Source organism: Schistocerca nitens, chromosome 2, assembly GCF_023898315.1.
Source record: "Schistocerca nitens isolate TAMUIC-IGC-003100 chromosome 2, iqSchNite1.1, whole genome shotgun sequence".
Classification (NCBI taxonomy): Eukaryota; Metazoa; Arthropoda; class Insecta; order Orthoptera; family Acrididae; genus Schistocerca; species Schistocerca nitens.
This window is the reverse complement of record NC_064615.1, coordinates 685726090-685749890: the sequence shown is the minus strand read 5'-3', so window position 1 is coordinate 685749890 and position 23801 is coordinate 685726090. Positions and strand designations below refer to the sequence as shown.

Genomic DNA, 23801 nt, shown 5'->3' with positions numbered 1-23801 from the left:
CTCCTGTAGATGAGGAAGAATAAGTCTTAACTCTGTCCAATGTCGCGTTGTTGGTTGCCAACGCTTCAGAATGTAGATAGAAGAACTTAATCCACAAAATCGGTACATATGAAACACCAGGTACTCCTTTGTTGTTAAAAAGTGCTGCGTATACAGTCACTAAGAGTACTGAAAATTTTTGGTAAGATATCCAGCTTCCACTTTTGTCGAATTTGCAATAAATCGAACATGATTTTCTGAAATTAAGGTATGGCTTGGATCAAATAAATTGACAAATGACTTCATGGATAAGGAATAAATTGCATTATGGAGTTGTCGTTGTAGCCATCTTAATTAGCGTGGTTTAATAGTTGTATCTGTATTGTCCACTACTCTTAATAAGAATAAGTGTTGTATTTATACATAAGTATACACATTTGACAGCTTATGATTTTATAATAATAAAAAAATCTCAAGATTGAACAAATAAAGCACCATTCAACAATTTTCATGCTTGGATTGAGAGAACTATGCACCCTGATATATTTTGTCTTCACATTTAACGACAGCAGACAAAAATTGTTGTTTGACATTACAAAGCTAGTAACAGACAGAGACCACTGCTAGTGGATGATATGCACGAATTATTTGATGAAAATGTCGCTTAGAAGTAATTGGACTTCAATAACGACAACATTTTACCAGATTTAATATTGATTGTGAAGATCAAATTGATGCGCAGAGATGGATAAAGGATTGTTATTACAGCTATCCCGAATGGGCCTACTATGAAGCAAATACTTCACTTTCATCACGTTGTCAAAATGTACAGTGATATTCCTTACTTGTTTCCGAAAATGACTGGAAACATCACTGAATTACATTTCTTTTGCAGTGACTCTGTGACTGTGTAAGTGCCAGTCTACAAAATAAAAAGGTTCGACATTTATTCCTGTCTGTAGTAAGCTTTTCTTCTGTCACCAGTCGCTGTATTCACACCTCGTAATGATGTGTCAATCAGAAAAATGTCAAGTTGTGCCGATATCCAAAGTCTGTATTAATTAAACGATACCTTCATCTAACTGGCGGAATAAGTCAGATCAAAGGTCAGAGGGAGACAGCACAAACATGACTAGCAAAACACTGTGACCTTCAAACAAACCTTACAAATCTTCGGTCTGAGTGCAGCTTTACCTCTTACCTTACCATTTTCCTATCTCAATTTTTTTCACTCATCCTGTAACATATTGTCAAATTAGCCAAAATTTAACATCACACAGACACAGACACACACACACACGCACACACACATACATACACACACTGGCGCATTACGTCCACAATACACAGAAACAATTACAAAAAATTTAACTTCAGTTGTAACATTCTCCCACCAAATACTTAAGTTTTCTCTCTGAGGATAATGACAGTTATATATGGTCATACGTATGTTTTACAGTAATAGTAAAACTGCAGCCTGCATTAAAGAAAGCTATAACGCTGGCCGTCAAGCACAGTAAGAAAACAGGAGATTTGCAACAGAGAAAAGGTTGATTTTGTGACATCAGGACGTAGACGGCTCAGCTTCTCTTACCTCCTACACAAGTGCCTCAAACAGGATGAAAAAATGCTGAATTGTAAATTACAAAAATAAAATCATGCATACTTCTATCGTCGTTACTTCATCGCAGCGAATGTTCCACCTGCCAAGTCCGGAAAGGAGTATGAGTTCGAACTGAATTACTCTCATATGCATAATTTTTCGTCTATTATATCAAATGCTAAGAATGCTTACATGTTTTTGACACAATATTCATCGGCACAAGAGCAGTTAGTCTAAAATTTTTCATACTTTCATCCGCTGAACTGTGTATTACGGATCCAAGAGCAAGGCGGAAGGGATCAAGGGCTTACTCCACTCCCTACAAAATCACTTCCTGTTTCCTTTTTGTCCCGTATTTATGACGAGCAGCTCATACTACGGACGCAGTGAATACTGTCTCCATACATGCGGCGCCTACAAAATAGACAAACATTCAAAGATCTATACATATTATCACATATTCTTTGTGACACAAATATACACAGGGTAGCTGTGTTCACCATATGCAGTATACCACATGAAGAGAAGAATTTATATTTGAGAACTGTTGAAGGATTCGTAATTGAGAACAATGTTTGTAAAAACCTCATGTAGTAATTACACAATACTCCGAGAAAAAGCCTGTTTAAAAAGACGTCACGAATACGATCATGTTTTCGTGAAGCACAATGCTGGTCCTTTTGGTTGCTGATCCAAAAGTTGCAGATAATTACGTAATAGCATTGGCTCGCAGTTACAAAAGTCGTCCCTCCACTCGCGGTAACTTGCAGGGACGTAGATGAGTACACCAACTTGCCATTACAAACTGTCACATACTTCGAACTTTAAAAGCCGCGTATAATACAAGTGATCACAAAGCTCCTTTACTGTCAAAAATAGGTGTCAGGTACTTCATGTATGATAACGAATACGGATTTTGATAGGTCTTAGCGATAGCTTCGCCGGAATGCTCTGGGTCATTGAATGCCTTCACAAACTCTGCGCCGTACTTTTCAGAGGTCAGAACGAAGCCACTCATGGCGCTGAACATAAATGATAGGACTAGGCAGCCGTCCATGTCCTTCTTCAGCTCCTCGAAGGTGTAAACCTCAGCTTCCTGTTCCAGTCCCAGACCCTGCAGCAGGCCCACCAGCGTGCTGTGGTACTCGCGCAGCAGGTCCTCCATGTGGTGCCGATGGACATCTTCGCTGGCGTTCGCGTACAGGAAGTACTGTAGATCCGAGGCTGGACTTGTCACTGAAGATACCTGCAACATCCCCATCAACTCGTTTATCGTACATTTGCCAAACTGTAATGATATATCACCAATTCACTTCCTTTTTTAAAGGGATCAAACAGAAGATGATTTGATTTGTACACGGCCGTTTAGGCTTGTACTAGTGTGTGTAAATTCCTTGTGGAAGTCCGATGGAGAACACCTAAGCGCATAATGCCCCAGCTGTCAAGCTGGAAGGTGGCATCATGATTAGTCGCTGTGACACCATGCTCGATATTTTAAAGGATGGAACTCCTCTGTATACAATATCTGTTTCACGCATCTTAATGTTCATGACGTCATATCTTCTTAACTTTGTGTCGTACGAGGACTTAGCTTTGGTGGTACACTTAGTGGTTTAAATCGACACTGTCTGCAAAATCTGATGCGAATAGAGTTAGTAGAAAAGAAGTACTAAATTAAAAAGTGACGACTGATGCTGAAATTTTATTGCATGAGCAGCGGAAATATACGTAGTAAGAGATGAACTTCTTTCCTTTTATTATGTTGTTTGCGCTGCAAGCAGGAAAATGTTTCTAAACAGATTAAAATTGCGTGTAACGTTTCTGGGAAATCTCTAAGTGCCCTGATTCTAAAATATCAGATAAATATAGTCTCAGGAATTCGGGCGCCAGGAGTTAACACTGTCTTCACAGTTTCACAGTCCGCCTACTTAGCCGAGTGGCAGTCGGCTCTCAACCGTGTTGTGAAGCGGACGTTCGCAGGGCTCCGTGCGGCGCTTCACAAGCGGGCTGTTGATTGCTCGCGCGGGTAGTGCTATTGCACTGTAAACAAATCACCTCGCACGACGATGGCGCTTCCTCATAGAAAGGTTCAAATGCTTCAAATGACTCTAAGTATTATGGGACTTAACATCTGAGGTCATCAGTCAACTAGACTTAGAACTAGCTAAACCTAACTAACTGAAGGACATCACACACATCCATGCCCGAGGCAGGATTCGAACCTGCGACCGTAGCAGCAACGCGGTTCCGGACTGAAGAGCCTAGAACCGCTCGGCCACAGCGGCCAGCTTATAGAAAGGGCACGATTAAGGTAACGTTCGACGTCCAGTACGCAAGTCCTAAGGTATGCGAAGTAGAGCGTTTCCTGCGTGGAGTAATGCACGTCGAACCACAGGATCTTATCGGTATACATCTTTCGGTCGTCTCCAGCACAGTTTACCTGAAACTTGTCGATGAAGCAGCGTGCGAACGACTTCTTCGCCGTTCCACCGATGGATATCGTTTCCACCACTGGGACGACTACGTGGGTGTAATGACTGTCGACCATGCAGGACGCGGAGTTCGGAACATACGAATCTTCCAGCTGCCGTTTGAAGTTCCGACCACGCTTGTCGTGAACGCCATGTGACCTTACGGAGAAGTACTAAGACACGTGGAAGAAAAGTGGGATACGTTCGAGACGTATCCTGTACTGAATGGAGTGCGTCAGGTGCGAATCGAACTGCGTAAACACATCCCCTCGTACGTGACCGTTGGTGGCTGTCGAGCGATCGTCATTTATGACAGTGAACCGCGGACTTGTTCAGGGTGCGGACAGGAAGGGCATGTACGCTCTGAATGCCTGCAGCGACGCCTACTCCAGATACCACGTGCAGACACGACGCCTACATCGCAACCGACAACGCTGCCTATTACGTACGTTGAGGCAGCGATGAACATATCGGACGCGGACGTTGTTCCGTTCCAGTTGCCGACCCCCGAGGGCCCGGTTTCCACGCCCACGACGACGCAGCCTCCATCGGAACCGTCGCCTTGCTCTACAGCAGCGACCACGTCTGCGCCCAGCCGTGTGAGGAAGGAGAGCATCAGCAAATCGATTCGCGCTCGAACACGTGGATGCGGGAGGTGCCTACTGTTTGTCGTGAACCACAAGACGCGGACACGCATTCTCGCAAGCAGAAGTCGCCCAAGCGACGAAAGAAGAGGAGGCTGTCTGCAGGAAATGATTCTCGAGATGGTGACACGTTGCAGGAGGATGAGGAAAATCTATCTGCGACCAGGGTTGAGGACCTCACACCAACGGTTCCTAGTTCGCTGCTGGCAACGTCCGCCCGAGAACAAAGCCAAGTTGACCACGCTCAGCTCACCGACGAGCCCCCTGGCGATTCTGCGGCTAAGACATCGGAAGAACGTCATGCGTCGCCTAACGTATCACACCTCCAGCTTGGTGAATGGATGTCCGAGATGGAGATGGAAAGAATGGTATCAGACTCTAGCGACAACCAGATGCCCGCGGCCGGCGGATCGTCGGACAGACATATTGTCTCAGCCGATCAATAATATATACGGTGCGGATGACAGGGACGGTCGGACGGACGACGAAGCGCATACTGGCTTAAACGACTGCAGAATACGTCATCTTACTATAAAATGACCCAGGTGTATCGGATAGGTACAGTCAATGTGAACGGCATTAGTTCCACGATCAAAACTCAATTGTTAAAGGACATGATTCGCTCGGCGGACATTGATCTCGTGTTTCTTCAAGAGGTAAGGCCTGATCTGCACCTGGATGTTTATGGATACGCGTCTTACGCCAACCCAACCACCGACATACGTGGTGGTACGGCCATACTTCTACGCGATGGCGGCGAACCAATGGATATTCAGTTTTTGCCATCAGCGAGCGACATTGCGCTCACCATCGGCGCAGACCGCCTTGTGAATTTGTGTGCCCCGTCTGGTACTGCGAAGCGTCGAGCGAACAATCTATTACTCCACTGAGGTAGCTCCATTGTTTCAAGGCGCTATAGAACACCTGGTGGTGGGCGGGTACTTTAACAGCATCTTACGCCCTGACGATCATATCCCCCACCACATCCCATGCCCAGCTCTTCATGATCAGGGATCTCGCTTTGCATGATACATAGATGCTAATCCAACGTGACCGTCGCGGATATACACACTTCACCAGCCACTCGGCCAGCAGGTTGGACAGGATTTATGTCTGTCGAGGTCTTCGGGCAGCAACTGTCGGTGCTGGGCTGTGGCCCACTGCATTCACCGACCATCAGGCCTTCATCTGCGCCGCGACTCTGCCACGACAACAGACGAGCCGTAGTAGAGGACCTTGGACTCTTAACGTTAACTTTCTCCGGGAAGAGGCTTGCCGTGTAGCCATTACTGATACCTGGCACAAATGTGAGGGACGGCGTCATACCTATGATTCCACTACACGATGGTGGACATACTGCGCCAAACCAGCTCTTCGCCGCACGCTCATGGTATGAACGAGACAGGGTGCTTTGGCTCCGATCAACCTCTGAGTTTTACTACACGGTCTTGCCGGAACTAGCGTCGCAACAACCTCCGCCAGAGCGCCAAATGGCCGTCCATCGGATTCAGGCACGGCTTCTGCAGATCACGGCTGAAAGATTGGACGGCAAGCGGGTTCGATCGAGACTGCAAGACTCCATCCCAGAGGAACGTGCCTCTCTTTATCACATCGTCAGAGAACGGAGACACCAAAAGAAACGACTCATCACGGCAGTTATTTCTGCGGACCGGCAGCGCGCTGAGACACACAACGACATCTTCCGTGCCCTCACAAATTATTACCGCTCTCTCTATCTAGCAGATCAATGGCGCGACAGTGACACTGAGGACGTCCTGCACTACCTGCCACATTCGGGTAGGGGGCAAGCTCTCGGAGACCCTCACTTGGGAAGACATGCGCATGGCCCTCTCGCGCGACGCGAGAAACAAATCACCTGGACCTGACGGTCTTCCGCCTGAATTTTATAGCACCTTTTCTGACCTGATGGGGGAAGTTTGGCGGCAGATGTGCTGCAAACTCCTCGATCTGGACTTCCGCCCCCCTCCCCTCCCGAATTTTTGGAGGGCATGATCATCCCTGTGTCAGTATCAAACGGGGGGGTGCAGACCGCAAGACTTCCGGCCGTTGATGTTATTGAATGCGGATTACAAGCTGTTCGCCAGCATTCTTCGTGCTCGCCTCCTCGCTATTGTCAAAGGTGCTATTCATTCCGACCAAACATGTGTGGGAGGTGGCAGTAACATACACACGGCGTTAAGCTCTTATAAAAATGTGGTGGGGCTCATGTCGGCATGCCGCTTAGAAGGCGCCGTCGTGGCGCTTGATCTAGACCACGCATTTGACAGAGTTGAGCATCATTTCTTGCAGGCTGTCTTAGAGAAGATGGGACTGTCCCCAATATCGGCAGGTGTGGTTCTCCGTCTCGTCCACAGAGCCCCTTCCACAGTTTCGGTCAATGGCTACCGCTCGCCACTGTTCACTATTGAGTGCTCAGTGCGACAGGGGTGTCTCCTGTCAGTCCTTCTCGTCGCCGTCTCCCTCGAGCCTGCACTTCATGGTCTACGACAGCGTTTGGAGGGCATTCGCCTCCGCGATGTGCATTTCAAATGTTGTGCTTATGCGGACGATGTAGTATTCTTGGCGAAGTCGGCAGAAGATATACGTACGGCGATCGCGTGGCTTCAGCAATACGGTGAGGTGGCCGGGAACCGTATCAACCTCCGAAAGTCGCACTACATGGATGTGGGCAGAGGAATGCATTTGAGTACGGCAGTTCCCATTACCAAAGTCCCGGCGATGAAGTGTTTGGGAGTGACCTTCCATGGGGACATGCAGCGTACAGCAGCAGCAGTAACTTTCGAACACTTAACTTGATCATGCGGGTACATTTTTTCAACGTATATCTCCCTCCGGAACTTAATCATTACAAACACGTTCTCCCGATGGCCGCCACAGTAGCTGCCGAGTTCCAGGCGGTCTTAGGTTATTTCGTCAGCGAGGGTAGGGTGTTCAAGAACCGTTACGAGACGCTAACGTTGCCCACACATGCAGGAGGCATTGGAATGATAAACGTGCCCAGCAGGGCGAACGATGCATCGCCTACGTACAAGGTCACCCTCTCTGGACATATCACGCCAGCACTGTATTACATTCGCACCTATCTAATCGACATGAGTTATCTGTTGGATGTCTTGCTGACCACGCAGGGTCCTAGCACCAAGGACTTCTACCGCTACTTTCAACGGACGCTGCCTGCTAATGTAGTTGAACGACGACATACGGCAGTTGGCTGAAGGAGGGTGTGGAGTAAAATACACTCACCTTTCCTTCCCACCGCGGTCAGAGCACTGAGGTATGAGATGACGACTGAAAAATTCCCAACCCGACAACGTTTGCACATGATACATCTTGCCGAGGATCCTCTCTGCCCCAGATGCGCCTCTGTCGACACCGAGATGCACCGTTTCATTTGTGGTACGGCTACCGACTGCTGGCTCCTCACACGGCGCATGTTGGCACTGCTGCTGCGACGGACGCCTCAGTCCGTAGAGCCCACCGAACTGATCCATCTCGACGTCACTTACTTCCCTGCTACTCAACATAACGCCACGGTGTGGGTTAAAGGTATGGCATTGTCATACTTTTTTAATGAGAGCATAGCGGGGTTGTTAGATTACTGGCATTATTTAACGAGGAACTACACGATTTACGGCGCAAAGCGTCGTATGATACGCTCTTTGCGAATTACTTGGGGTCGTTGTTTAGGGGCCATCCAGACCATTGGGGTGTACCAGGTGTGAGAAGAGACTGAATTATCGCACATGATGGCTGGTGAGAGACATCAAGGATAATTATAGGGTGTTTCACCCTCACTGAACGAGAAGACGACCAGGACATCCCGCCGTCTGGCTGCAGTGGACAGCCCCAACACAAAAGAAAAAAAAAAAAATAGAACAAAAAAAGTATTACAAATATAAACATAAGAACAAAATGAACAACAAATAAAATATAATAAACTATTGTACCCCTTCCTTTACCCTTTTCTTTTTTTTAATAAAATGTTTAGAGGCATATTTAATTTTTGTTCGTGGGCGGAGACTGAAGTGGTGACACACGACCGATTAAAAAAAAGTGGTAACGTGCACGCCTACCATGCGGCGGGCCCGGGTTCGATTCCCAGCCGGGTTGGAGATTTTTTCCGCCCATGGAATGGGTATTATGTTGTCCTCATCCTCATCATCATCGACGCGCAAGTCGCCGAGTGTGGCGTCACAAGAAATAAGACTGGCAACACGGCAGCCGAATTTCCCCGGGCGGGGCCTCCCTGCCAACAATGTCATACGATCATTTCATTTCACAGTTTCATCAGTCATTCCACCAGGCCCCAACTTCACGGGTTATTTTTAAAAGGAAAGAGCGCTCAGGATGACGATGTGACCACCAGACTAGTCGTAAACAATGAAATATAGGAAAATAGAAGGGGACTGACGGAAGAATGTCGATGTAGCAATAAGCTCACATTGACGGCAGAGTGGGTTATTGAGATACATGTTGGTACACCATCGTTTCCAAGCCTTTTGCTTAGTGTTTTTTTTTTTTTTATTCGTAGCTGGACAGGCAATCACCTTGATAACGGTGTACACTTCTTTGGGTCATAGATTCAGGAACATCGAAAGACATACCGCATCACTGCCAGGCACGGATCTACGGTTTTCTTCTGCGGAGGGTGGCGGGGAGGGGGACAAGGGGGTAAGAGGGTGGAGTTTGTTACCAGCTCTTCCCTGGCCTCCTCCCTTGGGAAATATACCTTGCGACCGCTAATTTAATGTCCACATATGCCTGCGATTTTAGTAGTAACAACAATAAAATATATAAAGTCATTTATTACAAGTGTGTAATAAAATATATAATGACATCTTGATATATAAAAATCTTTTATTACGATAATGATAACAACAACAATTTGATTAAATCAAAAACTGCAGTTCAGTTGCATTGTAAGCACATTTGTTGTTTAAATTGAGAAATAGATGTATCGTCTAATTGATTTAAGAAGTATAATAGCAACAAACTCTCTACAATTTAGACGAAATAAAATCGAGGGTGTGCACCCAACACTATCAGTTATCACTTAGCACTACGATTGCGAAAAAAGCTGTGGCCATGACAGAATGTAAATGAGAGCAGCTTTATCCCTTTCAGTCATCTCAGCCATTCTGCTACTTTTTTCTTAATCGGTGGTACTTTCTTTTCTGGCTTGCCTTACCCAACTTAGTGCGGTTTGCCAGGTTCTACTTGTGAGCTCACGAACTGTGATAGATCTGTATATGACGGAAGTTAGCGTCAGCCTGAGCGCTCGTGCTCTAGAGAAGCGTCTTTGATAAATAATCGAAACCCGCCGCTGCTTAAATTTTGCTTAATAATCAACACTGGTGGCCGAAGACTTCCGCCGACGGCCTTGTCATGGAGGGCGAAGGAGTGGACAGAGGTTCAGGGCACCCTCTCATCCTAGGGATGGGAAACTGCCCCTAAAGGCGCGAATCACCAATTATCAACCGCATGAGGATGCAGATTTTCTAGTTTCCCTACCACGTTCAAGCTTCTGACATTCCACGCCCCGACTCGTAGAACGTTATCCTTTCGTTGATTATTCAATCTTTTTCTCATGGTAACCTCCCCCTTGGCAGTTCAAAAATGGTTCAAATGGCTCTGAGCACTATGGGACTCAACTGCTGTGGTCATAAGTCCCCTAGAACTTAGAACTACTTAAACCTAACTAACCTAAGGACATCACACACATCCATGCCCGAGGCAGGATTCGAACCTGCGACCGTAGCGGTCGTGCGGTTCCAGACTGTAGCGCCTTTAACCGCTCGGCCACTCCGGCCGGCCCCTTGGCAGTCCCCTCCCGGAGATCCGAATGGGGGACTATTCCGGAATCTTTTGCCAATGGAGAGATCATCATGACACTTCTTCAATTACAGGCCACATGTCCTGTGGATACACGTTACGTGTCTTTAATGCAGTAGTTTCCATTGCCTTCTGCATCCTCATGTCGTTGATCATTGCTGATTCTTCCGCCTTTAGGGGAAATTTACCACCCCTAGGACAAGAGAGTGCCCTGAACCTCTATCCGCTCCTCCGCCCTCTTTGACAAGGCCGTTGGCAGAATGAGGCTGACTTCTTATGCCGGAAGTCTTCGGCCGCCAATGCTGATTATTTATCAAAATTTAGGCAGTGGCGGGGATCGAACCCGGAACCGAAGACGTTTTGATTATGAATCAAAGACGCTACCCCTAGACCACGGGCAGAGGTAGGGCAGAGGGTGTGTTACTGTGAACAGTTCAGTGACCGGGTTGTTCTAATCAGAATCGACAGCAGACCAACACCGACAACGATAGTTCAGATATACATGCCGACGTCGCAAGCTGAAGATGAACAGATAGAGAAAGTGTATGAGGATATTGAAACGGTAATGCAGTATGTAAAGGGGGACGAAAATCTAATAGCCATGGGCGACTGGAATGCAGTTGTAGGGGAAGGAGTAGAAGAAAAGGTTACAGGAGAATATGGGCTTGGGACAAGGAATGAAAGAGGAGAAAGACTAATTGAGTTCTGTAACAAGTTTCAGCTAGTAATAGCGAATACCCTGTTCAAGAATCACAAGAGGAGGAGGTATACTAGGAAAAGGCCGGGAGATATGGGAAGATTTCAATTAGATTACATCATGGTCAGACAGAGATTCCGAAATCAGATACTGGATTGTAAGGTGTACCCAGGAGCAGATATAGACTCTGATCACAATATAGTAGTGATGAAGAGTAGGCTGAAGTTCAAGACATTAGTCAGGAAGAATCAATACGCAAAGAAGTGGGATACGGAAGTACTAAGGAATGACGAGATACGTTTGAAGTTCTCTAACGCTATAGATACAGTAATAAGGAATAGCGCAGTAGGCAGTACAGTTGAAGAGGAATGGACATCTCTGAAAAGAGCCATCACAGAAGTTGGGAAGGAAAACATAGGTACAAAGAAGGTAGCTGCGAAGAAACCATGGGTAACAGAAGAAATACTTCAGTTGATTGATGAAAGAAGTACAAACATGTTCCGAGAAAATCAGGAATACAGAAATACAAGTCGCTGAAGAATGAAATAAATAGGAAGTGCAGGGAAGCTAAGACGAAATGGCTGCAGGAAAAATGTGAAGACATCGAAAAAGATATGATTGTCGGAAGGACAGACTCAGCATACAGGAAAGTCAAAACAAACTTTGGTGACATTAAAAGCAACGGTGTTAACTTTAAGAGTGCAACGGGAATTCCACTGTTAAATGCAGAGGAAAGAGCAGATAGGTGGAAAGAATACATTGAAAGCCTCTATGAGGGTGAAGATTTGTCTGATGTGATAGAAGAAGAAACAGGAGTCGATTTAGAAGAGATAGGGGATCCAGTATTAGAATCGGAATTTAAAAGAGCTTTGGAGGACTTACGGTCAAATAAGGCAGAAGGGATAGATAACATTCCATCAGAATTTCTAAAATCATTGGGGGAAGTGGCAACAAAACGACTATTCACGTTGGTGTAGAATATATGAGTCTGGCGATATACCATCTAACTTTCGGAAAAGCATCATCCACACAATTCCGAAGACGGCAAGAGCTGACAAGTGCGAGAATTATCGCACAATCAGCTTAACAGCTCATGCATCGAAGCTGCTTACAAGAATAATATACAGAAGAATGGAAAAGAAAATTGAGAATGCGCTAGGTGACGATCAGTTTGGCTTTAGGAAAAGTAAAGGGACGAGAGAGGCAATTCTGACGTTACGGCTAATAATGGAAGTAAGGCTAAAGAAAAATCAAGACACTTTCATAGGATGTGTCGACCTGGAAAAAGCGTTCGACAATATAAAATGGTGCAAGCTGTTCGAGATTCTGAAAAAAGTAGGGGTAAGCTATAGGGAGAGACGGGTCATATACAATATGCACAACAACCAAGAGGGAATAATAAGAGTGGACGATCAAGAACAAAGTGCTCGTATTAAGAAGGGTGTAAGACAAGTCTGTAGCCTTTCGCCCCTACTCTTCAATCTGTACATCGAGGAAGCAATGATGGAAATAAAGGAAAGGTTCAGGAGTGGAATTAAGATACAAGGTGAAAGGATATCAATGATACGATTCGCTGATGACATTGCTATCCTGAGTGAAAGTGAAGAAGAATTAAATGATCTGCTGAACGGAATGAACAGTCTAATGAGTACACAGTATGGTTTGAGAGTAAATCGGAGAAAGACGAAGGTAATGAGAAGTAGTAGAAATGAGAACAGCGAGAAACTTAACATCAGGATTGATGGTCACGAAGTCAATGAAGTTAAGGAATTCTGCTACCTAGGCAGTAAAATAACCAATGACGGACGGAGCAAGGAGGACATCAAAAGCAGACTCGCTATGGCAAAAAAGGCATTTCTGGCCAAGAGAAGTCTATTAATATTAAATACCGGCCTTAATTTGAGGAAGAAATTTCTGAGGATGTACGTCTTGAGTACAGCGTTGTATGGTAGTGAAACATGGACTGTGGGAAAACCGGAACAGAAGAGAATCGAAGCATTTGAGATGTGGTGCTATAGACGAATGTTGAAAATTAGGTGGACTGATAAGGTAAGGAATGAGGAGGTTCTACGCAGAATCGGAGAGGAAAGGAATATGTGGAAAACACTGATAAGGAGAAGGGACAGGATGATAGGACATCTGCTAAGACATGAGGGAATGACTTCCATGGTACTGGAGGGAGCTGTAGAGGGCAAAAACTGTAGAGGAAGACAGAGATTGGAATACGTCAAGCAAATAATTGAGGACGTAGGTTGCAAGTGCTACTCTGAGATGAAGAGGTTAGCACAGGAAAGGAATTCGTGGCGGGCCGCATCAAACCAGTCAGTAGACTGATTAAAAAAAAAAAAAAAAGAGGATGCAGAGGGCAATGGAAACCACTGCATTAAAGACACATAACATGTATCCACAGGACATGTGGCCTGAAATTGAAAAAGTATCATGATGATCTCTCCATTGGCAAAAGATTCCGTAATAGTCCCCCATATCCGTGATGGGACTGCCAAAGTGATGCCGACCATGAGAAAAAGATTGAACAACCAACGAAAGGATAACGGTCAACGATTCCGGGCGTGAAATGTCAGAAACTTGAAGGTGGCAGGGTAGCAAGAGAATCTGAAAAGGGAAATGCAAAGGCTCAGTCTAGATTTAGTATGTGTCAGCGAAGTGAAATGGAAGTAACACAGGGATTTCTTGTCAGATGATACAGTGTAAAATCAACGGCTGCAAAAAATGGTATAACAGGAGTAGGATTCGTTATGAATAAGAAGGTAGGGCGGAGTGTTACTGTGAACAGACAGCTGTCTCTTTATTGAATAATTCGCTGTCGGTGAATTTCGATGTTTGTGCCAATCTCAAGGAAGCAATAATCGAACGCTCGTGAACTGTAGATGTTCTCATTATGCGTTACGGAAACAGTTTCAAATCATTTCAGATGTTTTGAGGACTGGCATACTAATGAACGTAACAATTAACACAGTAAAATCAAACGAAAGCAGTGCGGACATGGAGATTGAAGCACAAAATGTGCATACACCGTCCGTCCGAAAAGTCCTGAGACTGTTTCTGCTAGCGCGCGACCGCTACGGTCGCAGGTTCGAATCGTGCCTGTCCTTAGGTTAGTTAGGTTTAAGTAGTTCTAAGTTCTAGGGAACTGATGACCTCAGAAGTTGAGTCCCATAGTGCTCAGAGCCATTTATTTGTTTTTGCTCTAGGCGTATTAGCCACGTCAGTGCAGTACGTACGGTGGGAGTTTGACCTAACAGTTGTTGTAAGCAACAGACGTGAGTTACTTGCAGACAGTGTTAAGTAGTGAGACTGCGGCCGTAATTTGTGAACGTTGTGGCGTCATAATTCGCGAGAGTGCGACATCTCTAAATCAAATATTCAAGACACTTTCCACAATGTTCTGCAGAAGAGAAAAGTGTGAGCAAAGTTTGTCTAGCGCACCTGCAAATAACGCTTGGGCGCTGGTCGTGATCTTATTGAAATGCAAAACGTGGACATTATTTTCTGGAACAATCATTACTTGCTATTATCGATACGAACTTACCACAAAACGATAATCTGCAATGAATGGTAAACGCTTCGAAAACATAACCAACATTCAAGCAAACGTGACTTATGAGTTAAACAACACGCCAAAGAAGGATCTTGCTGGCAGTTTCACATGGTCTTAGGAACTTTCTATGCGCTGTACTCTAGTTGGGGGAAGCTATGTAGAACACCTAAAGCTTAAAGCCACCATCTTCTCTATGTTTTATTAATTCAGTCTCAGACTTTTTATACTGACGGGGTATGGTGAGGCAGTCATTATCAGAAACGTCTACATTTAAACGTGGTGTAGAGTAGTACAAGTACTAACAGATGTGCTTCAAAAATAAAAATCATTCCTTCGTCTTTGGTTCGTCGAGTGATTGTTGCCGTTCATTTTCAACAACTTCATATTGTCATCTACAAACATAAAACGACATGGCTAGAGGACAATATCCCATGTAAGTGAAAAATAACCGATGGAAGAACACCATTCACTGTAATTGAACACATAAGCCAAAAAGACAATGCGTGTTGTGTCGCTTCCAAATGAAGCATTTATTATTACATTTTCCTAGAGGAAAGAACTGTCACAGGACATGCGTACCTGAACTAATTGAAGAATCAATTAATTTCACAATTTTCAGCAGAACGTAAAGAGAGAAAAAAAGAATGCGTTATCCAACACTACGTTTCCCTAATGGAAAACATGTGAACATCCAGGGATACGCAAACTGACACCATCTTGATGGATTTATCTCTGATCAGCTGTAAACAATAGCTTCCTTGGAGAACAGCATTACACGCTCAGCTTTCCCGAGTATGATTCTTTCCGTGAGGTTTCTTTATAGAGAAAATTTATGTCGATCTGCTTCAGTTACATTGCTATAATTCACCATTGCATTGTCACGCAGATCGAGAACATTATCAGACCTGCTGGAGAGGACCCAGCGAGAATGTGGCTAAGGCTCTGCAGTCATGGACTGTGCGGCTGGTCCCGTCGGAGGTTCGAGTCCTCCCTCGGGCATGGGTGTGTGTGTTTGTCCTTAGGATAATTTAGGTTTAGTAGTGTGTAAGCTTAGGGGCTGATGACCTTAGCAGCTAAGTCCCATAAGATTTCCCACACATTTGAGAATGTGGCTAACATCGGCCGCCAGTTGTGTTGCAAGTAGGATGCACATAGTGTTCATCTGAGGCACGAAGTCATCTCTTTGATAGCCTGAGAGAAAATTACAACCTTGTGAAACTGTGTATAATGATCCTTTGTAACAATATTTCACATACTACACAGACATTGCATAAATAAAATCTTCAGCTGCATTTCGAACGACCCTCCAGCAAAACGAGAGATTAAATGTGTGATATTTATAATAGCTCATACTACGTCAGGCGCGATGATTCCCTGTACTTCATCTCGTGAAAGAGAATTACGATTTATGAAGGAAGAACAGACACAATATGAAGGTATTCTTACCTGAAAGTCGACAAGTCTGACTTCTGACGGTGCTCCGTTCACGTACTTAAACATCAAGTTGTTCTTCCAACAGTCACCATGGCTCAATACACACAGGTTGGTGTTGTCTTTGAGTCGCTCATATACATCAAATGCGGTATCAGCGACGCGGTCTATGTAAGTCCTGCATTTTTCGGCATATTTTTCATACCCAGGGCATTTGTTCAGCTCGTCCGCCAGTGCACACATGATCTTACCCCCCAATGATCTGAAATATTCCTTAGTATTCTTGTCTGTGAACATATTCCCAGTGAACGCGCTCTTGTAGTCGGGTTGCCTGTCAATCAGACAGGCTGAGGCGGCGTGCAGTCTGGCGTAAGCTCGCAGGACCATTTTGCAATGCTGATAGTCCAGAGGCCGTCCCGCGTCAGCCATCCTGAAGCCGGCTGCTGACAAATCTTCCAGCACCAGAAAGTCTGCTGGCTTCTGACCCCAGTCGTAGCAGCGAGCTGTCAGCGGCCGGAAGTCCTCACCCTCCACTGGTGCCAAGAGCTTGTGGACTTGAGGCATCACCTCATGCAGCATTCGTGCCTCGATTCTGAACACTTGGCAGTTGTCCAGCAGTTCCTTCATGGGTCCAGATAGAAGAGCTGTTTTCACCAGTAGCGATTCCTTCCTCGCCTCTCCTTCGTCGACTTCTCCCTTTAGAAAGATGGTGACTCTGAACAATAAACTTGCGTAGCCAGATCCTTCCGCACAGGCGTATTGTACTTTCGTTGAATCTACAGAAACTTGGTCCCCTTCTTTATTTTTCAGGGCAGATTCTATGAATTCGTTATTGATCCAAGAAGGAGGGGGACCTCGAGAGTCGTTGGGTGATTCCATGCTGTTAGGTTGTCTGGACCTGAAAAAAGAATAGAGGATTCCATCATAGCAGTGGAGTAACTGAGTGCTAAATTTAGTTCATTTAATACCACATTGTTCTCAGATGTTGTAAAGCATCTATATTTTCAACCTGAAACATCTTTTGATGTGTAAAATTGATTGACATTCTGTTTTTACCTATGCAGATAAAAAGGTCACAAAATATTGACCCAGATTTACACAAAAATGGTTAATCTTACATTTCTTTAGATGAGAAGCACTATTTATTGGTCCACAATAAGAGTTCTCAGTACACCAAATACAGTGGTACTACTATGTTGGAATACAATTTGAGATTTACCTATTATTCTAATTGCGATATCAATGAAAAACCAAGCAGAGTGTCGTGCCAATTTCAATGGTAATATTAGTCGCTGAAAGAAGATGGGATCTCATGCTTGTCTGTCAGATGTTACACAGCTGGTAAGCATTTACAATAGTTTACTGCTATTTCTTATGTCCATCGATGGTTCTCCAGATATTAGTGAAACTAATGAACACCGAAAAATAGCTTACGAACAAAAAATAATTCGAATATGTTTTAGGAACAAAATTGTGAACGAATTTGAACACACCACACAACAAATCTTATGTCGACAATGTTTCTGTTGCAATTAATTCATTCAGATCCTCAGAACAGCTGAACACAACTTACCAAGTACCTCTTACCTGGAAGACGCATATTACTTATGAGAGGGGCACAAACCTCATGATAGCTGTGACTGAAAGGACTTAAATATTAAACTAAAATTAATTCCCTTTAGTGCGCTTTTATAATAATATCAACTAATAAATTCGTCTCTGATGTAATTATCAGACAGACAAATGGTTAATAAGCTCTACGTAGGTGAAATTTTTTTTTCCTGCCCCATGAACCATGGACCTTGCCGTTGGTGGGGAGGCTTCCGTGCCTCGGCGATACAGATGGCCGTACCGTAGGTGCAACCACAACGGAGGGGTATCTGTTGAGAGGCCAGACAAACATGTGGTTCCTGAAGAGGGGCAGCAGCCTTTTCAGTAGTTGCAGGGGCAACAGTCTGGATGATTGACTGATCTGGCCTTGTAACATTAACCAAAACGGCCTTGCTGTGCTGGTACTGCGAACGGCTAAAAGCAAGGGGAAACTACAGCCGTAATTTTTCCCGAGGACATGCAGCTTTACTGTATGATTAAATGATGATGGCGTCCTCTTGGGTAAAATATTCCGGAGGTAAAATAGTCCCCCATTCGGATCTCCGGGCGGGGACTACTCAAGAGAACGTCGTTATCAGGAGAAAGAAAACTGGCATTCTACGGATCGGAGCGTGGAATGTCAGATCCCTTAATCGGGCAGGTAGGTTAGAAAATTTAAAAAGGGAAATGGATAGGTTAAAGTTAGATATAGTGGGAATTAGTGAAGTTCGGTGGCAGGAGGAACAAGACTTTTGGTCTGGTGATTACAGGGTTATAAATACAAAATCAAATAGGGGTAATGCAGGAGTAGGTTTAATAATGAATAAAAAAATAGGAGTGCGGGTTAGCTACTACAAACAGCATAGTGAACGCATTATTGTGGCCAAGATAGACACAAAGCCCATGCCTACTACAGTAGTACAAGTTTATATGCGAACTAGCTCTGCAGACGATGAAGAAATTGATGAAATGTATGACGAGATAAAAGAAATTATTGAGGTAGTGAAGGAAGACGAAAATTTAATAATCATGGGTGACTGGAATTCGTCAGTAGGAAAAGGGAGAGAAGGAAACATAGTAGGTGAATATGGATTGGGGGGAAGAAATGAAAGAGGAAGCCGCCTTGTAGAATTTTGCACAGAGCATAACTTAATCATAGCTAACACTTGGTTCAAGAATCATAAAAGAAGGTTGTATACCTGGAAGAATCCTGGAGATACTAATAGGTATCAGATAGATTATATAATGGTAAGACAGAGATTTAGGAACCAGGTTTTAAATTGTAAGACATTTCCAGGGGCAGATGTGGATTCTGACCACAATCTATTGGTTATGAACTGCAGATTGAAACTGAAGAAACTGCAAAAAGGTGGGAATTTAAGGAGATGGGACCTGGATAAACTGAAAGAACCAGAGGTTGTAGAGAGTTTGAGGGAGAGCATAAGGGAACAATTGACAGGAATGGGGGAAAGAAATACAGTAGAAGAAGAATGGGTAGCTCTGAGGGATGAAGTAGTGAAGGCAGCAGACGATCAAGTAGGTAAAAAGACGAGGGCTAATAGAAATCCTTGGGTAACAGAAGAAATATTGAATTTAATTGATGAAAGGAGAAAATATAAAAATGCAGTAAATGAAGTAGGCAAAAGGGAATACAAACGTCTCAAAAATGAGATCGACAGAAAGTGCAAAATGGCTAAGCAGGGATGGCTAGAGGACAAATGTAAGGATGTAGAGGCTTGTCTCACTAGGGGTAAGATAGATACTGCCTACAGGAAAATTAAAGAGACCTTTGGAGAGAAGGGAACCACTTGTATGAATATCAAGAGCTCAGATGGAAACCCAGTTCTAAGCAAAGAAGGGAAGGCAGAAAGGTGGAAGGAGTATATAGAGGGTTTATACAAGGGCGATGTACTTGAGGACAGTATTATGGAAATGGAAGAGGATGTAGATGAAGATGAAATGGGAGATAAGATACTGCGTGAAGAGTTTGACAGAGCACTGAAAGACCTGAGTCGAAACAAGGCCCCGGGAGTAGACAACATTCCATTAGAACTACTGATGGCCTTGGGAGAGCCAGTCCTGACAAAACTCTACCATCTGGTGAGCGAGATGTATGAGACAGGCGAAATACCCTCAGACTTCAAGAAGAATATAATAATTCCAATCCCAAAGAAAGCAGGTGTTGACAGATGTGAAAATTACCGAACTATCAGTTTAATAAGTCACAGCTGCAAAATACTAACGCGAATTCTTTACAGACGAATGGAAAAACTGGTAGAAGCGGACCCTGGGGAGGATCTGTTTGGATTCCGTAGAAATGTTGGAACACGTGAGGCAATACTAACCTTACGACTTATCTTAGAAGAAAGATTAAGAAAAGGCAAACCTACGTTTCTAGCATTTGTAGACTTAGAGAAAGCTTTTGACAACGTTAACTGGAATACTCTCTTTCAAATTCTGAAAGTGGCAGGGGTAAAATACAGGGAGCGAAAGGCTATTTACAATTTGCACAGAAACCAGATGGCAGTTATAAGAGTCGAGGGGCATGAAAGGGAAGCAGTGGTTGGGAAAGGAGTGAGACAGGGTTGTAGCCTCTCCCCGATGTTATTCAATCTGTATATTGAGCAAGCAGTAAAGGAAACAAAAGAAAAATTCGGAGTAGGTATTGAAATTCATGGAGAAGAAGTAAAAACTTTGAGGTTCGCCGATGACATTGTAATTCTGTCAGAGACGGCAAAGGAGTTGGAAGAGCAGTTGAACGGAATGGACAGTGTCTTGAAAGGAGGATATAAGATGAACATCAACAAAAGCAAAACGAGGATAATGGAATGTAGTCAAATTAAATCGGGTGATGCTGAGGGAATTACATTATGAAATGAGACACTTAAAGTAGTAAAGGAGTTTTGCTATTTAGGGAGTAAAATAACTGATGATGGTCGAAGTAGAGAGGATATAAAATGTAGACTGGCAATGGCAAGGAAATCGTTTCTGAAGAAGAGAAATTTGTTAACATCGAGTATAGATTTAAGTGTCAGGAAGTCGTTTCTGAAAGTATTTGTATGGAGTGTAGCCATGTATGGAAGTGAAACATGGACGATAACCAGTTTGGACAAGAAGAGAATAGAAGCTTTCGAAATGTGGTGCTACAGAAAAATGCTGAAGATAAGGTGGGTAGATCACGTAACTAATGAGGAGGTATTGAATAGGATTGGGGAGAAGAGAAGTTTGTGGCACAACTTGACTAGAAGAAGGGATCGATTGGTAGGACATGTTTTGAGGCATCAAGGGATCACAAATTTAGCATTGGAGGGCAGCGTGGAGGGTAAAAATCGTAGAGGGAGACCAAGAGATCAATACACTAAGCAGATTCAGAAGGATGTAGGTTGCAGTAGGTACTGGGAGATGAAGAAGCTTGCACAGGATAGAGTAGCATGGAGAGCTGCATCAAACCAGTCTCAGGACTGAAGACCACAACAACAACAACAGGTGAAATTTACATAAATAACGAACAGCTACAAAAATGTTTAAGGTTTAACCAACAAAAGTTTATTGCCCCTAAAAGTTCAAATTGATTTGTCGTTTTGTGAAAGCAATTTCGCTATTAAGTGATCTGAAAACAGCTGCAGCCTTTAGTATAGTGGTTAGCGATTTCACTATACAGAAATAATTAATAAAAAAAAAAACAGCTGGAAAACACAGACAGGGTTGACACCTAAAAGTTAGTTGTATCTAAATCTCATAGCAACTCACATGTTATCAGAGTCTGATCAAAACACAGTGCTATAACCTAAGTGTCAGTTAGTAGCATAAATATTCCCTCACTGGCAAATTGAGGTGAAGCTCAGCCTCAGTGCAAAAATCAGAGTCCTAAACCACTTCAGACACAAAATTACAAATTCTCCCAAACTGCTAGCAGAAATAAATCAGAGTCCTGACTAGTACTCAGTGAAACCACGCAAAACATTTCTAAGTGTTGCAACTAACGAACTGAAAAATCTCTACCTCCTAAATGTGTGCATCTGAGTCGGTACTTACGGCTGCACAGATGTTGCCGCAACCAGGACATACAGAACACTGTCGTTCTACAAGATGGTCACCACCGTCCTAGTAAAGCTTCAGACCACTCCTCCACGGCAAATCCTGCATCTACGTCACTTAATGACGTCTTAGCTTCACCAGACTAATTCACAACTTTTAACACATAAATGGTATTTAAAATCGGATTGTACCGTTATCTGTGCGATATAATGATAATTAAAACTGATATCTTACATTTAATTTTATATGTTGCAGTTCACCCAAATTTAAAAATTAAACAACTGCAAAACTTCGTTTCAGTGCTTAGAAGCTGCTCATATTCTATGTGCCGCCAAATTCTACAGCAAATATGGATATAGCACCACTTCCTTATTGGAATTCACAGTTATGATACCTGTAATAGTTTTCAAATTATGGGCAAAACTACGGACATTTATAAAAAAATAAAAAATAATAAAATGTATAAATCTTACGAACGAGTTGTAAATGACGGACCCTGTGTGTAACAACGTCCACCAATGCATATTGCTCTACTGATTGACCATGTGTCTTGTATCAGATTTTATATCGCTTTTCAATTACAAGTAAGTTACAACGCGTGTCTTGGTTAAATTGATTGTGTTATAAAACATGGAAGTATCTCAGCTGATGAGCATCGCAGAGAGCAGTAATTTGAGTGCTTGGTCTCCTTTACACCTTAATAATATAAAAGTTACTGAAGTTTTGTTTGAGTTATGGTTACAGAAAACTTCTAGGTACTGTGTCGTTTCAGATATATTGATAACAGTTTATGTATACATACTGGCAGAATCGTGTTGCTCCCCTCTTTAATTCGATATATCGTCCTTCAGTGTATCTACTATGTTTTCTCTGTATGTCCACTAATGCGAGCAATACATAAAAATCTCTTTATGCGTACTAGTGGCGGAATTAATATAACGTCCGCTCCTTTACATTCGACGTTTCCACGTGGCTGGGTCGCTGCTGGACGGCCACAAGTCACACAGAGAGCCGCTGCTCGCCGGTAGCCGAAAGACCCCTCCCAGGCCCGCCTTAGACGCGCCTTCGGCCGGCCCCCTCGCTGCGAAGCACACGCAGGTCAAAAGTCGCTTGCGACCAAATCCAGTCACCCATCCTCAAATATTAGTCCATCGTGTTACGTGGTGTACCGTTGAAGCTGACACACGCCTCTGGCACGTCGGCCCAACTGCCTTGTGTTACAAAATACCGTCAGCCTGACCGGCCGCTGTGGCCGAATGGTTCTAGGCGCTTCGATCCGAAACCGCGCTGCTGCTACGATCTCAGGTTCGAATCCTGCCTCGGGCATGGGTGTCTGTGATGTCCTTAGGTTAGTTAGGTTTAAGTAGTTCTAGGGGACTGATGACCTCAGATGTTAAGTCCCATAGTGGTTAGAGCCATTTTTTTTTTGAGCCATCAGCCTTGAATCACTAATAACTAAGAGACTAATAATGCGTAAGCAATGACTGTGGCGAAAACGTATTGCTCATATCTATACGTGTTTGTCACTCAGTATTTGTTTTGCCTTTGACGTCATTGTGCCAGTGTGGGTTCACGTGCGTAATTGTTACGAATTAGCTTTGTGTAAAGTTACAAATTGGTGTAGCGCGGGAACGCGCTTAGCTAGGAGACTGATTTGGGCAGAGCGCTACTAGGACCCAAAGTGAGACAGTAAAAATATTCGAATGTAAGTGAAAATCGGTACGAAACTGAATACGAATAAACTCTCTCCCTTCGAACAGGCCTCGTGAGGCCCAACGGCACCGACCGACCGCCGTGTTGTCCTCTGCCGTTAGGCGCCACTGAACGCGGATAAGGAGGGGCATGTGGTCAGCACACCGCTCTCCCGGCCGTTGTCTACTTCTCAATCAAGTACCTCGTAAATTGGCTGTAAATACGCTCTGTATTACAGAAAACG

The 23801-nt window shown here is 44.0% G+C and overlaps 1 protein-coding gene across 2 annotated transcripts in view; it reads right to left on the bottom strand.

Moving 5' to 3' along the window:
* Positions 1-374: 374 nt before the first annotated feature.
* Positions 375-23801, bottom strand: part of LOC126236831 (uncharacterized) — a 46676-nt gene continuing 23249 nt past the window's right edge. For both annotated transcript variants that reach the window (XM_049946430.1, XM_049946431.1), the window contains exons 2-3: positions 16253-17135; positions 375-2828 (exon numbers count right to left, since the gene is read on the bottom strand). In XM_049946430.1, the coding sequence (XP_049802387.1) occupies positions 2433-2828; positions 16253-17135 (1279 nt within the window). In that variant the 3' untranslated portion in view covers positions 375-2432. The remainder of the gene's footprint in view (positions 2829-16252; positions 17136-23801) is intronic.